Consider the following 19,453-nt stretch of genomic DNA (forward strand, 5'->3'; position numbering starts at 1 on the left):
CGGAATATCACGGCTTTTTAAATCAGAAATAGTTTCTTTTTTTTTAGTACAAGGTTGTATGTATGTCTATGAATGTCTAAACTGTTTATTTTTCGATTATCTACACTAATATTTTGTCAACTAATCATTAAATCGATTATAATTGTATTGTTGATGATTAGGTAATAAGTGAAAAAATATGAGAAATAAGCTTTCAAAATTACTAAGTAAAATAATCATATGTAAAAAGTGTAATTGATTTTTTCACAATCCTTACTTTTTTTTATTTATTTTTAACAATCCAACAACTAAACTGATTTTATTTGTTTCTTGATTTTTTTTTTCATCAACTCAATTTTTTTACATTCTTGCTGATATAGTTTTTATTTATAAAATTAAAGCACTTTCAGTACTTTAATTTGTTAAATATTATACTTAATAATACATAGAATGCTCTTCATTTTCATCATGTTGTATTTAAATATTATGTTTTTAGTTGTTTACCTATTACTTAATTCACGAAAAATCATATGTTTTGTTCGCATTATTATTCAGTAGTGGTCTGTGGTATATGTACTTTATAATAATTAGCGTAGTACGTGCTAATAATTTCCTAGGATTGATATAAAATGTTATTATGTAAACAAAACGCTGACCGCAAAAACTCGACTGATCGAAACAAGTACAATCATATCTTATGTACATTCACGACAGCTCGATATTTTATCACAATTTACTTGTTTTTCTTTTATCATAATCATTGTGCGGTTAATCCAATTACAAACTAGTAATACGTTTACAAATCTGCATTTTTTATGTTTTCGTTGTTATATATTTGATATGTAGGTTATATAAAAATCGTACAATTGATGGATGATGGTTAGTGTTCAATAATATTATAGTACTTTAGTATCATATAGCATTAATCCTAGTAGTACATTTCTTTACCACATGTACCTGAATTATTACACATTACGGTATAAACTATAGAGTTTACCGTGATATTGGTCGATCATTGTTTTCGTTAAGTGCATCGTCGTTATTTATGCCAAGGGATAATATTCGCCTGTTCCTAATCACAGTTTAATTTATTTGAAAGAGACTAATGGAGGGGAAAAATATTTCGATTCCTGGAAGACGATCAATAGCAAAACATTTCCAGGTCATACACTTATTGATCGTATTTTGAAGAAATAAAAGAAAAGTCTTCACGGGTAAATAATATTAGAGACCGTTTCATTACAAGTGAGCATTTTTGGTAGCACACGTTTGTATAATTACGCCTACAATGTTGTAGCTGAAACTTTGTTTAAAACAATTGTATGAATGTAAATAGACACTACTATGTTTCGAAGTTGTTCTGATCTAACTATTTAAGAAAACCTACGTAGAATTTTCCTCTTTATTTATTTAAACCCTTCGGAAAACCTCCATGATGGTATTAAGTTTTATTTATAATATCTAACTGCCATACCCACTATACGTGCTCATTAATGTCGATTCGCCTCCAAATATATTTTTTATTCTAACGGACGATTTTGCGCTTGCAAGTTACACTCTGATCGTTTTATTATTTTCTATCGGCTCGCCGTGGTTTTCAAACCGTCAATTGCCATAACGGTTGAAATTTTTGAGTAACGATTCGGTTGAATACCTGTAAAACAAATTTATGTGTATGGTGTTTCGGTGTTGTGTAGACTTGCGCGTGTTTTGATATAGGCGGCGGACGTTATCAAGGGCATGTTATATAAATGGTTGAAGTAAACCGTGAACATTCGTCGCGGGCGGAGAAGGGTAAGCTAGTTGACACAATAGCGTGCATCACACATGGTTACCTCATGTGTTCATCGTTAGGGTTTCGGACGAGACAACAATAACAAATAACAAATATTAATAATTACGTGTTGTTTTTACCCCGCTAAACACTGGCATTTTATTTGTAGTAAATTCCATCGCAGATTCCATTCAAATAGTATATTATTTTATCGTACTATATTTTTTTAGTTGAGCATACCCTGTGTTGTGACCTGTGATTCAATCCGAGATTGCAATGTATATCATAACGTTTTTAATATATTGGTAATGTGTGTTTTGTGTGTGTGAAAATAAACGCAATTACTGACGCGCTCGAACAAAATACGTATAATGTATTTTTCGCGTCACGTGCTGTACGGTATTGTATTACACGCTTGCGAAAATGTCGTCTGTTCTAGAGAACCCAACTAGGTAGGATTTGTGTTGTTAATGGCGCGTATGGGTGGGCTGTGGTAAAAGGAAAGACAGGGGGGAGTGTGCTTCGAGGTTGAGCCGAACACTGTATCACTGTACTATTGTCAGTGAAATCTTTTATTTCTCGTGACGGCGGCGACCCCACACGGCGTTGAATTGAAGAAAATCGATGTTGGTCGTGCATTATACGCAGTACATAATATTGTAATAACGTACGGTGTATACATTTTAGACGGGTTACTAATGAGGTACGCGCGCGCGCGTGTGTGTGTGTGCACGCGCTAGGATACGCGTCAAAACGCTTTTCGTACCGGCGTGTAACTACGTCGTTGTTCCTTCCCCTATGGGAGACTCATATGACCTAGCGTATTGGCCCATATCGGTCGTAGGCGGTTGTCTCAAATAATTTCAACAACAACAATAACAACAGCAGTAGTAGTACAATATCCTGTTTTATCGATTTGTTTGTCAGTGCAGGCGTAGTAGTAACCGGATTCACTTCGCAGCAGAAGGGACGCTCTCCTCCTGTGTTTGATTCAGATTTTTTTCCTGGGAAGGAAACTATCCGAGTTTTTAGTAATGAATACTGCTGTTACTAAATTTTTATTTTTATATCGAGAAAAAAAAATCAGCACACATAATTTGTACCTGCATAATAATATTATGCAGGTACAAATTATGATATATTATATTGATAAATATATATATATATATATAATATATAATATATTATATTGGAGAGCTAGTGGGACACTTTCTAAGAGAAGTTATCATTATAATGTTGACGATCGTTACAGTGAATGTACGGAAATCCTTGGTTTGCTTTTTTGATAATATTTTTAAAAGTTATATAGTCAATGTATTGTAAATCGGTAACATAGATAAACATTATAATCTGTGCAATATATAGATGTAGTTACACGTGGGGAGGGGGTGATACCTTCCAATGTAAAACAATCGCTGGACACTCGTCTTTCTGTCTTTCCGGTTAGCTCTGAATCGCTCACCACTCCTTCCTCGTCGTCGGCGGCAATATCAATAATAACAACAACGATGACGTTACCCTGGTTATCTTATTACGGTTTATGTAGTTGTACGTTTTTGTTTTGTTCTTCTCTTCCCCTACCCCACCCTCTCCCCCAATAGGCCACGATTATTTTTAGAATCCGAACGGTGGCGTCTCTCCTCGTTTATTCGGTTCTGGAGAACGGACGGCGACGGCATTGGGTGGTCTTTGTGTACGCGCGCATTCAAGGTCAGTAGTTCTTTCACCTGGACGACGCGGCCGCCGTCGCGTACCGGTTGGCCTTGTATTCTTCGAGCCGCGGAGTAGACGATGGCCGGACCTGCCGAATGCTCGAGTGGCGGACCAGGCTCGCGATGCGAACAGAGAAAACGATCCGCGTGTGCATTGCTAGGTCTGGGATTCCGATGCACTTTGCATCGGATTATTTATTATTTATTGTTCGTATTGTTTCGAATTCGTTCCGTTTGCTCCTCTTGTGGATACTAAAGTTCATTTAAAATGTTTTGACATTTTGTTTTTAACTCGGTTTTTTTCCTTTTTTAGTTCATGCGAGGTTTTCATAGTGTTTTTTGAGTTTTTGGATTCTCAATTCGAGTTTGTAATTTATTTCGATATTTTGATTTTCATATGCTTACGTAATTTTTATTCAAGTACAATGTTTATTATGTGATTATTATAAAATAATATCAAAATTAAACCTAATCAAACTTTTTTTAACCAATTTTATAAAATATAATTTATATCGCATTTATTTATCAATAAACAATTGACTGGTATATTATGTAGAATTTTTAAAAAATAAAAGCAATTTTCTCAAAGGCACTTTTAGGGTTTTATATTTAATTTCCAGCCCTAGTTATAAGTCGTGATTTGCCGTTGGTCATATGCTTAAACGTGGAATATTATACAGTCGATGATCGATTTAGTGATAAGATATTTTTGTGACAACTTCGAATTCGCCTCGAAGTGCGTACTACATCGACTTTTTGAAATTTTATCATATTTCGTTCAAAGTTCTTCAAAAATATTCATTTTCGAATTAAAAAATGTTCCTGTTAGGTCTGGTGAAGTTATAAATAAAAAACGCGGGCACTGTGGGTAGATTGGTACGCGTTGAACAAGGAGTAATTCCAAATCACTTTGTCGAGCGTATTATCAAATTACCGCTACCAAATCCAAGACTTACGTTCGGTTAGCCTCGCTGGCCCCGTCGTCGTCGTCACGGCTAAGATCTTGACGTCGTTGTGTATATAAACGAGTTTATTATGAAACTGTGTATAACTATTTCGTATTGCTAATAATAATAATAATAATAATAATAATAATATTATACTTAATGGTTTGTTGTTATCCGTTGTGCGTTACGTAAAAATAGAACGTGTTGTTACATTTGCGTGGTAGGAAAAAAAATAATCTACTATAATATTATACATAGGTGTACGTACGTACACCTTTGTATAATATTATCCTTCGACGAGAGGGAAAAACTGAGAGCAAGAGGTGGAGAAACCATGTGGTCCGCCTCCTCGTTTTTTTTACCGCTTTTTAAGTCTTGGGCTGACGTGTTGTTGTTTTCGTTGGCAACTCGAATTGCCGCAGCTGTTCGTATTTTGTTTTCTACCAACCACTCGTCGTCGTTATTTTTACAGCCACTTCCGTCACTATCCCGGGCTCTAACATCCATTCCTGGGATCAATAGAGAAATTTATTTAATCTACAATTTTTATAGATTATATATATAGCTTTGCACATCATGAATTTGGGTGTCTATTGGCAGGAGAGTAGAAAATATAAAAAAGACAATGTCCTCTATCAGACTTAATATTAATTGAATTCTCACGTGGGCTGTTAAAATACATAATTTTCATCAAAATATTATTATATAATTATAATTAACTTGTGGCTAAAACCATAGTTTTTAATTGAAATTCAACGTATATCCTGCATTATATTATGTGAAATTCGTCCCTCTGGACTAGTTTGATGGACGTCTTTGATTACGACCCACATCTATCGGCAATAGTTATCAACTTCGTCGTTGTCGGTCGTCGGATGTGTGCGCGTGATGAGCCGCTACCTAACGGCCTTCTATTCCGACATCATGACCTTTACGACGTAACACATAATCATATGAAAATTATGTCATGTTATTTTATTCGTTATTTAATTTAAAAACTCTTTTTTCCAAGTTCTTCAAATAAAGTAATAAAATAGTTTTAACTATATCGCCTTAACGTGGGCACATTTATAACAGGAAGGGGAGTTGCTGTTATATGATCGATTATTGCAGTTTAAGAAATATACTGTGTAGTAAATCTTTTTCAATCTTTGGTGATGACTGATGATATATACTAATAATGATTATTGGTGGATTTTTGACGTTTTTTTTTCAGGGTAAAATTTATATTTCAGAAATAATTTTAAGTAACAAAAATATGTTTCAAAAAAAAGATTGTTGAATTTTATATTAGTCTTATGATTTTCGATAAATTCATCGAAATTTCATATTTTGCGTGAAATAATAATTTGTATATAGTAGAACTTCCATATAATAGTAACCGAAGGGACCGGAAATAATAACCGCAATTTAGAGGTACTTTTCTTATAGCTGTGACTGGTAACAGAAATTCAATACCTTCCTGGTGACCAATATAAAGAGTGTATGCAAATTTTAAAAATAAAATACCAAATAAATAACGCATATCAATATGGCTTTTAAAAAATATATTTATGATTTATGATACAACATGAATACAGTTTAAAATTAAAAAAAAAATTGTGTTACATTAGTTTGCTTTAAATTAAGTTTATTATTTGAATAATTTCCTTCAAAATAAATGTCTGTGGTTTTTTTATATGATCATCTATTTCACCTTAATTAATTAATATTTAAATATACAATTTGGTAAAAATCGGACAATTTTATTTTTTCCGTTAAACGTAGATGTTTTCGTGTTAATGCCATTGAAACTACACGCCATTCCAAACATTTTATACACTGAACATTAATGGAACATGATAAAATATACAGTCACAGACAATTGTTCTTCACATTATCGATATCATAAATGCTTGTTAAGATGAACTGTCAAAAAGAATTTAAAACATTTTTTAACATTTTTCCATCTTTCATTTGACATATTTTTAAATTTTGACTTTTAATTAGAGGTGTTAATGTATTTTTCCCATAACACTCGACGGGACCAAAAAAATTGACCGTCCAATAGAGGTGACCGTTAAAGGAAGTTTTACTGTATTATGTATTCAAAAGATATATTTTGATATAATGTAGGGAATAGATACTCCGATGAGTAGGACTAATATAGTGATTTACAGGTTATGTGATTTAATGGTTTTAGTTCAAGCGTGTTCGTTTTTTTTTCCACTTAATATAATTAAGGATTTGGCGATGAATTTAATAATATTATTTAATTTCGTTGTAATTATATTTTTTTTCATTGAAAATTGAAGGGTAATGTTCCTCCCGAATTTTCAATAAGAAAAATTCTTCGCGTTCAAATAGTTAAATTTAAGTTCTTAACGAGTTACTTTCAAAAAGGTATATTCGTACTCTTGAATTATATAAAAACAACTTAACGTTGCATTTAAATTATTTGGACTGTGTAAATTAAAAAATTCGTTATACCTGTTGTATAAATTGTATAATAGTATATCAGTTTAATGTAATTTAATAACTGCTCAGTGTTTTGTAACTATTTTTAAAAATGTGATGTTAATTATCTCACGGTCGAGTTAATTAGTAATTACTTGAGTTAATAAACTTATAAAAATAATACTGATGATTAAATAGTCTGTGATATTTTTTAAGAGATTACTCGCACAACATCATTAGGTAATTTATTCATTAATGATTGACTGTGTGGCATATTTATAAAGTTTTGTGCATAATAGTGAGAAAATATAATTGAAAAATTATTGTTGCTATTTATGAATATCTGGTTCAGAAGGGTCAAGACTTAATTGTTATTTACATATTTTAAACTATGAATGAACTCTATCAACATTTAGTGATAAGTAATATTTGAGTATCCAGTAGGTTATTTACTATCCAACTATGGTTGTTTGTTTACGATTATAAATTAATAATTTGAATGAACATTCGATTATATGTATTTTAGTATTATAATTAGAAAAACTAAATAAAATAAATAAATATACTTATGGGTTTTTTAAATTAAATTTATCCAAGTAGCATTGTTTTTAAATATAAGTTTCTTTCTGTAGAAGTATTTTTTTTTAATAACTGATATAAGATCGTATTAATATTGAAGCATCATTAATTTTTATATTTTAGAAAGTGGAATATATTTTTAATACTATTTATTATTAATAGGTATGTCAAAATTATTTTTGTTTGAAAAATGTTTTATGTGCTATATTCGTTAGTATATAATATAGGGTGCGGTCTTTTATGTTTTATGAACCCCTCATTGAAAAGTACCCTTCAACTATTTTGTTCTTTTAATAAATCTATTAACCGGAAAATGTAATAATAACATGCTCTTGTTTAAAAATCTCTTGACTTTATAATGCATTTTAAGCTTACTACGTTTAAGAATCACCATTCATGATTGAAATAGCTAAACACGAACTCGGGGAAAAAAATATTGCTCTTGACAACATTGAATTTTTAAGTGTTAACTATATGTGTGCTTATAGCTATACATGTCATATTTTACTTTTTATCAATACTTAAATATTGTTACATATGTGGCTTATGTTATGAAGTACTATGTATTAAAAATAATTATCACGTTGCAGTGTTGGTTTATATTTTATATTATATCATTATTTTTTCATACGTAATATAAGTATATATCATTAGGACTTTTTTCAAGTTCGTTGGTATAAGACAAAATACGTTTTTACTAAGAATAAGCAGCTTTCACAATAGTAATATGTAGCGTGTAGTATCATTCAAACCTACGTTTGATTGATTTACGAGTAAAAGTTATTAAATAAAAGGTGACACAGTGTACATTATTCTAGTATTCTTATACATTTTATTATTTATGGTCTAATATAATTTAATGTTGTGCAAACGAGTATGGTTTTTACGCTTTACGTAAGATAATGAAATATGGTACATTGATAAGAAAAATAAAAACACCCTTTCTTCTGTATATTAATCATAGGTAAATCACGAACATGATGTGTGATGTAATTGCATTAGAGAAAAAACTACAAAGGTGCGGTATTATAGGTGTTATCGTCGTAAATCTTATAGTATACGACTTTGAAAAATGTCCCCCCTTTTATCACTCTAGTAGATAATATTTTTCTAATACACATATTACAAGCAGTGGTGTATTTAGAAATTTCAGGATAAGGGCAAAATTTATTTTGCCCCTAAAAAAAAAAATTTCATTATTATTATGACTTTTTTCACTAATTTCTGTACAATATAAATTATAATTAAGTTACAAAAAAAGATTTTTATTCACCCAGTTATTTGGGGTCTACTCTTGTTCTAAACCTCCATTCGTCTCGATTTTCTACATTCCCTAGGTATACAACACCGGTCCTTATATCATTCTCAATCGTCTCATCACATGCCCAAACCATCTCAATCTATTTTCTCTCATCTTGTCCACTATGAATGTCTGTGAAAAAAATGTAACTAATAAGGTAGAATTAATTCTGTTTTTTGGATAACACTGTTAAACGAAGGTTAGATCCTATATCTGAAAATATTTTAAGATAGCTAATGCATCAAATTATTTCAGCAAAAAAATTTTCGATTCAAATCGATGAATCCATTGATGTTCAAATTGACGTTCAACTAATGTTAATTATACTTTATAAAAATCCTGATAATTATTTTGAAGAATTTTCATTATGTAGGCTGCTTTTTATAATCACTGGCTTACATATTTTTAAAAAAAGTTGATAATTTTTTTTTGGAAATACAGCCTAGTTTTCAATGATTGTGTGAATATTTTCTGATAATGTAACAACTTGGATTTTGTAATGTAATTATAATTATATAATATAAATATATATTTAATATATTTATGTAAGTTCAGGAAGTTAATCCAAAAGTTGTAATTATTTGTTTATTAATTAACTTTATCACCCAGATATACGTTGATTTTCCCGAGGAAAAAGTTTTTTCTCGTGTCATTTATTTGCGTGTAGAAATACATATTTTTTAATAGAAAAAAACTACTCATTGGCTGAAAATATTTATTGAAGATATGTGGATAGCCAATATGGTTTCTTTTTTTTTTAAATAAAAAATATGTGACTTTATTTTGAAATTATTACAATCTATGCGTATGTGTACAATGAGCAATACTTAGGGCGGGTAAAAGAACTGGGAATGATAGTGACATTATAGGAAATCTCATATTGGAGACACCTAGTGGCTTTAAATTTAATCTTAGTATTTACCATACACTTAATATAATTTTTAGAATTTATAGATTTATTAAGTCTCGACACCAATTCCGCTGGGTGTTGACCAGTTGCCCCCTACACCTGTTATCGAGATTTTAAAAATATACCAGTTGCCCTCAACCAAATGTACCAGTTGCTCTCAATCGAATGTACCAGTTGCCCTCAATCGAATGTACCAGTTGCCCTCACATGTTAATATATACACAATATTACAATATATTACAATATATAGCTCATAAAATAAGGGAGGTAAATATACAAATCATAAATAAAATATAAAATTATTTATAAAAATAAATATGCTTGGAAATTGGAATTATAATATATAATATTGTATTTTGTAATAACTAATAAATAATAATAGTCTACTTGGTGCAAAACAAGTTTTTACCAAAACGCGTAATTTTAGATGCGTCCGAGTGGATAATTATTATCATTTATTATATCTTTATATGTAATTTTATGGTTGTTAAAAATTATTAGGTATATGATACGATGTATACCTATGTTTTTGATAAGTACATTTTAGTACAAGAAAACGGAAAGCACTGACGTTGTTAACATAATGGAGAATATTACGCGAGTGTATAGTAAAAAGGGCAATATTTAGTTAATTTTCAATAATTATACTTTTTATAAAGATTGCATTACACAAGCTAGTGTAAAATGGTGATGTACATTAATGTCGTGTGCGTCAAAGCTGTCTTTAAGTGAAGACGAAATGGTGCTTTTAAAATCGGTTATCAAATACAAACATTCGCCACGTAAAAATTTAACAAAAGTAACCATTTTTAATAATTTATAACAGAAAGCTGTGGATGAAGTTTCTAAACGACCATTAAAATTAATACGAGAAGAAGTTCAATCAAATGTACATGATATAACATTAAATCGGAGATCCGAGTTGGGTCCTGAGTACTAGGGGAAGTTGATTTTTGGTTCATTTCCTTGATCTTATATACAAGAATGTTCTATGTCCAGTTACCATCGTTGTCCGTGAATATCATACAGTGCAGTAGGAATAACACTAAACCTACACCCAAGCATTGAATAGACTGAGCGAGTAACTGAAATACGATCAAACGGTTGGCACGCAACATTGTACTATTTTACTCATACTTTATTTTTATAAATAATTTTATATTTTATTAATGATTTTTATATTTACTTCCCCTATTTTACGAGTTATATATTGTAATCGTGTATATATTAACATGTGAGGGCACTGGTACATTTTTCTCTAGGTAATTTGGGGGAATTGGTATAAAAAAAGGTAATTTTGGGGGCAACTGGTACATGCCCTTTAGGCATAAGGACCCATGGCCCTTACCTTAATACGTCTCTGATTACTAGTTCTACCGGATGGGTATTTTTTTTTAAATATTATTCTGATATCGTATTCATTAATTTCTTATTTTGTGTGTTTTTGCAGGCCGCGATCTTACAGCACACGGCTGACTACATATACCAGTTGGAGCAAGAGAAAACGAGACTTCTGTCGCAGAACTGCCAGTTGAAACGGCTGGTGAGCAAGCAAGAGGGTGAACTGTTGAGCACGGCCAACAACGTGCACAAGAAACGCAAAATCGAAGACTCAGCTGGTGAGTACACATTACACCCGTTGCTGGTGCTGTGTTTTAGTGGTGGTGTGCACAGGAGGTGGCTGTTGTACGAACCTTCATGGTAATGGAGGGGGAGGGTGATACAATGGTGGTGGTTGCTGGATGATGTCGACGAGCGGGCAAGGTGGCAGCACCTGCCGGCGGTTTTTTCTTTTTTTCTCTGTCGAGCATCGTTCGAATTGTTGCGTGTACGTGTATACAACGTATGCACGTACGCCATGCATTACAATTTCGATGTATACACATATATGTATATTATCCGGGAAAAACGCACATTATCCCTTTTGTAAATGCACCTCGTGTGCTTTGGATACTTCGCATGGGTTGGTTTCGCTTCTTTATTGTGTATACTGCGTATTAATATTATTATATTGAGTTTTTTTTGTTTCTGTAAGATATTGTGTCTAAGATTAGACAGAGAGAAAGAGAGAGAGAGAGAGAGACACACGCTTTAACGGTGAGCCAGGTGTTTTTATTATTTTTTATAATAGTAAATAGAGACCTGTAAGATGTTTTTACGTTTATGGTTTTAACCAATTGTTTTTTTTTATCATTCATTGTCATTGTCGTTAGCTATTCGTTCATTTATTCGCCGTGGCAGATGTAAAATGAAATTCACGTGTATACACGGACATGGACGGCTAAGCTTCAAATATAAAATTCTATTTGTTTTTCTTTATAGAAGTGGTGATTTTTAATACGAACGTTGACGATCATCGCAACGGCGCATTATCCCCCGACAATATTCAAGTGATTGGCACCGCATCAGGTACATTTATACCGTCGAATCTCCCTCAATCCCCTAAATCATTATCATCATTATCATCATCATCTTTATCATTATCATCAACTTTACACCACCTGTACCTTATGTGTCCATTTAATTGATCATTACCAATTTTTATCCGTTATCACCCTTTATCGCCACATGTGTACAGATAACACTTTCGTTTGTAATGAATACAGTCTCCACCGTGTAAGTCTACGGTTAGACTAGACCCGGCATCAGCCGAATACGGACGAAAAATCAAAATATATTTTTTTTTTTTCATCCGACATCGGCCGTAAACGACCGAATTTTTTGGATATTATGTGGCCGGGTACAATTGAATTTTATACTTTTATTTTTTTCGTCCGTATTCGGCCGAACGTTATTTTGGCCGATGCCGGGTCTAGTCTGACCGTAGATCAAGTTACGCCCACTGTTTTTTGACCTATCAAGTTCTTATCGTGGAAGCGTGGATTATTATTTCATGAACAGTGGTAGTGAGCGAATTTCATAATAATAATACAATAATACGCGTTCAAGCTACCCATTTTACAAAATATGGAATAAAGCTGATTTCGTTATCAGTGTACTGGTGCGTGCTTGCATAATTTTGAGGGATGACTGTTATTTATATTTGTAACTATTTATTTAACATGTGTATACTAATAATATAGAAATATTAATATTGGTACATTTAGGTTTTCTATTAGTACCTATAGGTAATGTATATTACCTAAATATGGGTTGATTTCTACGCTACATTTTTGAGACTGAGTAGGTTTATGTTTAAATAAATACAAACAAAATTAATTCATTATTATTAGATATATCAAAGTAATAATTTTATTTAAATATTTGTTTTAAAAATTGTCATTTGCTGTTGTATATCTTACAAATAAATGTGTGGTAATTGGTAAAAAAAATTATAATTTTCCAAAATGACACAAACTGTCGTGAATATAAGTATACACGTATAGAGACGGAACTAGAAATTCTTCAATAACCAGGAGCAAGTAATTTGTTTTTCTCGATACGCATTTATTGTGTATTGAAAATTACTGATTATTCCTCAGTTATTTTCATCGAAGGAGTAGAATTAATAATATCTATAGATGATGTACTATTTACGAATTAAAAATTTTCGAATAACTCTTTTAGCGCAGGTACAATTTCAAGAATTGATCTTAAGCCACTGCAAAACAACGAAGGTCGAGGGGAACTTTTGTGTAATTTCGTATCTTATTCTTATTTTGTCATCGATTTATCAATGATATACTATTATTTTATAGTAGTAGATTAAATTAATTTGAATGAATGCGGGTTACTGAGTACCGACGTCGTATCGTCACGGCAGTTCTATTTTTATCGTTATCGTTGTTAGAGAATTCGAACTGGTTACATTGTTGAGTGAGGAGGGTTACTACCGCCGACAACGACGATGTATTTGACAGTATTGCTAGGCGCAACATTTGACGGGAAAAAAAATCGACTGTTATGGCATAAAACATACATTCTTAGATTGTAAATAAATCACTCTAGATTTTAGAGTAAAAATACCTAATATTAAAATTAAAATTTAAATTTTTTATATATTTTCGAGGGCATATCATTGGGTATTTTCATTATTTGAATTAGTCTGTTTGATATAGCATTTGTAAAATACGATTATTTTCTTTTTTTTTAAATGGCTGTATCTTTTTTTAAATTTAATATTTTTGAAAACCCCGATGAGATGCTCTCCAAAATATTGTTTTATTTAATTTTGATAATAGGTCTCTTAGCTCTAAAACCATTCGGGAACAAGTAATTCACAATTTACGTGAACATTTTTTTGATACTAAAAATTGCCTGTGCGACGTCCTATATATTCTTTTTTTCGATAGATTTGTTTTTCATAAATACACATTAAAATGTTTGTTTATGGATGCTTATGCAATCACTATACAACTCTTTTAAGTTTTAATAATAATAACAATATTTTTGTTTTCACTAACTATACTAACTATACGTTTCCGTTCGAAAATTTCTGCAAACCAATGTTTCTTTTTTTTTTTTTTGTATTAATATGTTGATGCCACGATTAAAATTGGTAATTTTTTTATTTTAAAATTATTACTAATTATTATTTTACGTTTTAATTCGAGCACCCCCTGTGACACTGAGATTTGCGATCATTTAAGTATATTCGAGTGTTTGTATTTAAATCGGAAATTATTTTTTGATTAATAAAAATTATATTAATTTGTATCTTTTGATTTAATATTTCTTCAATATTTTTTGCTTCGTGTAAAATTAATTTTTTTACCCGTTTTTTTAGTATAAAATCTGGATTGTGTATTTTAGTTAAAATTTAAGAAATTAAAATTGTATTATTGATATTTTTTATTTTATGCTTTTTTTTAATTTGTATTTCAATTGAAAAAAATAAAAATACAATTGTACAAACTTATTAATTATTTTGGACGAGGAAAAATAAAAAATCTTTTTAGATTAAAATTTTGATTTCATCAATATTTTTTTTTATGTTCGAACCGAGAGCCAAGCGAGATCTGTTTTTTACATTGCTATGCACTCGGTTCAATTTCACCAAGCTGTGTGTTATTCTAACCACTTAATAATAATACTGTAATAATACGGGAAAAACTGAGAAATAAATTGTTTTACATATTTTCAAATATTTACAAATAATTTGTATTTAATGAAATGTAATTTTTTTACTAGATCTAACCTACATAATGATATATTTGATTTGTTAGTATTATTATATTTATTTATTTCTACAATTATAAACTATTTTTTTTTTGTGTACCAAGTGTACATTTGGTATCATAAATGCATTATTTAAAGTGTGGTAAGCGCATTAAATATACAGCCCCAGTTATATAGCCAACATGCATTGTGAATACGTTTGCATTTATTTTTTGAATTTTATTTTATTATATACGCGTGTTTTACTTATCATTGTGTTTATATAATATGATTATATTTTGATTTATGACTTATTATAACGGGAACTGGAAGTGTATGTGTTGAATTTAAATAATTGCCTACGAAATGATCAGATAAAATTTTAAAGTTCCTTCCAACTAAATTATGTTAGTTGTCATTTTTTGTAGTTATTATACTATAGAGACCATAATATTCGTTCAATAAGGTATGACATTCATTTTTTTATCTTTAAAATGTAATTTTGAATTGTGAATAAATACTTTTTTTTTTTAAAAGAAGACAAGAAATAAATGTATATTTTAATACCAAAATAATTTAATGTTACTAAATATAGGAGTTAAGTTGATTTGATTTTTTCACCGATATTTACCTATTTCCTTTCTATTGTGAGCCAATAAAATAAATATCTGTTAACCTACCTATGACTTAACACCTTTTTAGATGTCTTACGTTATTGGTATTTTAATATTTGAAATATACCTTTCATTCTGCGCACATACTAGTTGCCTCCCAAAATATACGAATTGCCTCTCGTCTTCTTATCGTCAATAAAAAGGATAATTTACACTAGTTGCCTCCGATGACCAGGTAGTTTATATTTATATATGAGTTGTCTCCCAAGAATTTTCACAATAGTTGTCTCCCGTATTATAGAATTAAGTAGTGGTTCATAAACTTCACAAAACAGTCCCACAAAAATAATGTTTATTCATTGTTACTTTTAAATAAATAAATAAATAATTGAAAATATCAGACTTGGTGTATATATTATATAGGTACATATATAAAAACAATAGGAAATTACAAATAATAATATTATTTTAATGTTATAATAATATTTTTTATAAAAATTATTTTTATTTATAACATTGCTTAGGCTTGTATTTTTTAGCCAATATTTGTAGGTACTTAAAATTTAATATTTTTTTTCTTTCAGCTTTTTTATTTGGATATCAATGAAAATTATTTTGTTTCTAATTTCTAATCGTCTATGTAGCTTAGGATTATTAGAACTTTGTATTAAAATTATAGTCTCAGTCTGAATTAGTTATAAAACTTCGATAAATTTGTATATATTAGGATGTGGAGACTCAAAATAGCTATTAAATTTGCTTTAGAAGGATTTGCATACATTGGTTGTGCGTTGAATACTGGAATTTTTTTGTGTCCATATATGAGGTGGAAAAATTGAATCCTCTGATATCTATGTATCTACTAAATAAACTGAAATTTTATCTGTTATTTTATCATCTAAAGCAGTGGTTCCTAATTTCTTCTGTTCTACGCCTTCTTCGTAGACTTTCAAAAAACTCGCACCCCCTCTCCAATTGAAAAAATCGATCATCTTTTTTGGTGTTTTTTTTTTTAAATAAACTACAATATTCGGAATTAATCAATAAAATTGTACATCGTAATAATTGCTTGCGCCTCCCCAGCAATGTGTACACGCCTCCCGAAGGAGGCGCGCTTTCCAGTTTGGGAACCAGTGATCTAAAGGCTGTATGCCTGCTAGTTCCATTGTAAACATATTTCTGACTTCCGCTGAGTTAAAAAATGATAGGCTAAATATGCACGTTATGTTATTTAATCGAATCGTCATTAGATTATTGCGAAGCTAATCCAATTGACTGCATTTTATGCCACTAAGCGTGCCTTAGTTGAAATCGACACAGTTTTAGTAGAAAATATAACAATTTCGCATTCTATATCGTTGCGTAAAAAAAATTTTTCATTTTCGTAAATAATAATAATCTCGTCTAAAAAATTATGAACCTCATTTCTCGTTTTAGGTAAGTTCGGAAAAATTGAGCTACGAGCTTGATGTACATTTTTTTTAATGTACAATTGGTAGTTGTAATAATATCTATTTTATGGTGTCTTAATTCTGCATGTAATAACTTCGAAGGCCTTTCACATAATAATGTTTTAGTGACTGCTTTTATTTTTAAAGAGTAACTAATTTCTTGCCTATTAAATATTTGTTCAGATAATGTATTTGCTACATGATTATTAGGGTTCAACTTACTTTCATAAAATATGACTTTGTAATTTCATTAACTTTTAAAAAAGCCTTACTTATTTTTGGCGTACAGATCCGCCGTTCTTTGTTGAAGGCTAACTTTTTTTGAAAACTAAATTTAAAATCTTTAAATATTTTAAAAATATTTTGCCTATTCACTAAATATGTTTCGCACTTCACATTGATTTGTTCTAAAAACGTTTGTAAAAAAATATTTTTAAAAATAATATCGTATAACGATAACAAGTGTTGGAAATCAACTAAGCGTTACTCGATCACGTATATTATTTACTGTAGTCTGGCTCAGGTCTGGTTTGCATTATATATTATCATTACTCAAAATAGTATATTATTTTAATGATTAGTTTTATAGATAATATAATTGTATCAAATATCCATAGCCGTACCGAGCCATTTGTTATCCTGAGGCAGAACTGAATCAAAGTTGTAGGGTTGTCACACTCACAGCTTTTAATATGTATAATACGATTCGGAAAAATCTGAAAAATTTTAATTAGGTTTCTAGCAAAACAATAAATATAATTTGTTAAAATGAGTTAATTGTTAAATATTTTTGCGCTTCCTAGCTTCAGGCGTCCAAAGCAAGTGTCTCGCTCACCTTACCCTAGTTACGGCTCTGTAAATATCAAATATAACAAAAGTCATAGATTATGACTTTGAAATTACAAACTTATTTTGATACATGATGTTTGAAAATGTTTGGAACCACACTTATATTTATTATCTGACTATTGGGAGGCAACTAGTACTAGACCCTTCTCGTTTAAGATAAATTTTAGGGTACGGCAGGAGACAACTCGTATATAGTCTGGAGGCAATTCGTATAAAAATTATAGATATTTTTGACTTGGGGAGGCAACTAGTGTTTGCCCTTACGACTTTAGCGACTCATTATGGGGTCATTAGCTATAGTGTTTAACGATTTAGTACGATGTGCGTTCGGTTCGTCATTGTTTGTTGATTTATCAGGACGAAGAATTTTTACGATTATTTTATTATTTATTAATTTATTTGGTTCTTCTTATACTATTTGTTGTTGGAAATCGTAGTAGTGATGCTGCAATCATGATACAAAATAAATAAAACATAAAATAATTCAGTATTATATTTAAATATTTTGTTAAAAAATTATAAAAAAATGTATTCTCTTTTTAAGGTTTAGAAGATGGAGGACTGATGATCGATGAAGTGACTGAATTACGAGCACATTTAGAACGCGAGCAAAGTTTACGCGTCGAGCTAGAAGAACAATTAAAAGACTATGCCGCCCGTTTAGGTGAAACTTTTGTCGATTCAAAACCAAAAGAAGAGAATACCCAGACTACAATACAATACCATCATAACACAAATACGGTATTAGAGCTAATGGTTTTTATTTTTAAGGCACTGTTTAGATTTTTTTTATTTTATTTTTTCATTAATTTCAGTGTGTAGTTGGTGAAGAAGCCGGTATGGAGATAATTGAAGTAAATGAGTCTGAAAACCTGGTAGTGCAACGAGAACCAGAAGTAGATACTGTGTTGATTAAGACTGAGACTGACACACCCGAAGTAGATGATCGGCTTAAAGCACCTGAAGAAGAACTTGTGCCACCGCAGCAGCAGCAACAGCAAGTACTGCCATCTGCACGTGTTTACCTAACGAGTACATCTCGACAAAACTTGGAAACCATTGTTGAAGCGATTCGACATCTAGAAGGTGACAATCTGTTTAGTGATGACCACCAGGAAGCACCTCTTGCATTAACCAAACATACAGCGACCAGCAATCAAAAGTTGCTTAAGGTAACTTGTTTAAAAATTGAATGAAATTTTAAATTATTTATAAATATTTACATGGTCAAATATTTAAGCAAATTATTAACAGATAATGATTTTTTTTCAAGGTGGAAATGAATCCTTTCCTTCAGTTCCACAGTGGTTCCCAGACATCTCAAGGTACTACGGTGGTAACATCAAATAGTCCTGTACAACCGTCCAGACCCGGTGTCATTGTTGGCAAACAAGCATCGTGACTTCATTAGAAAAGGAGGTCCTAAAAAGTTTTTTTTTTATTATCTTCTCAAGAAATCTGTAACTCACCGACATGTAGTATGAAGTCAAAGCTCCTATGATATAGGTCCCAATGAAATCTTCTGATATATGTTTTATATATGTTATAATCAATTGGAAGTAAGAACAGTTTATCTTTTATTTATAAACTGTACAATATTGTTAATAGAATATTAGAAAAAAAAAAATAAAAAAATGTATAGTTATTTTGATGCCACTAAAAATACTACTAGAACAATAATATTCAGGGCTTCTCTGTAATTAAATATTATATTCAAGATGTTCAATAGCGAATTATGTTATATGTTAATTTCAGATTATGAAAAATGTGAGCTTTCATGTTTACCATATTCACTTGAAAATGTT

The 19,453-nt window shown here is 30.6% G+C and overlaps 1 protein-coding gene across 1 annotated transcript in view; it reads left to right on the forward strand.

The window, feature by feature from the left end:
- LOC112694492 (transcription factor AP-4) overlaps positions 1 to 19,172 on the forward strand; it is a 34,308-nt gene extending 15,136 nt beyond the window's left edge. Inside the window, exons 3-6 of the mRNA XM_025569968.1 lie at positions 11,088 to 11,256; positions 18,193 to 18,389; positions 18,464 to 18,820; positions 18,922 to 19,172. Of these exons, the coding sequence (XP_025425753.1) occupies positions 11,088 to 11,256; positions 18,193 to 18,389; positions 18,464 to 18,820; positions 18,922 to 19,050 (852 nt within the window). The 3' untranslated portion in view covers positions 19,051 to 19,172. The remainder of the gene's footprint in view (positions 1 to 11,087; positions 11,257 to 18,192; positions 18,390 to 18,463; positions 18,821 to 18,921) is intronic.
- The last annotated feature ends 281 nt before the right edge of the window (positions 19,173 to 19,453 follow it).

This window comes from Sipha flava, unplaced genomic scaffold (genome assembly GCF_003268045.1).
Source record: "Sipha flava isolate LNK unplaced genomic scaffold, YSA_version1 130_pilon_pilon, whole genome shotgun sequence".
In the NCBI taxonomy this organism is placed as follows: Eukaryota; Metazoa; Arthropoda; class Insecta; order Hemiptera; family Aphididae; genus Sipha; species Sipha flava.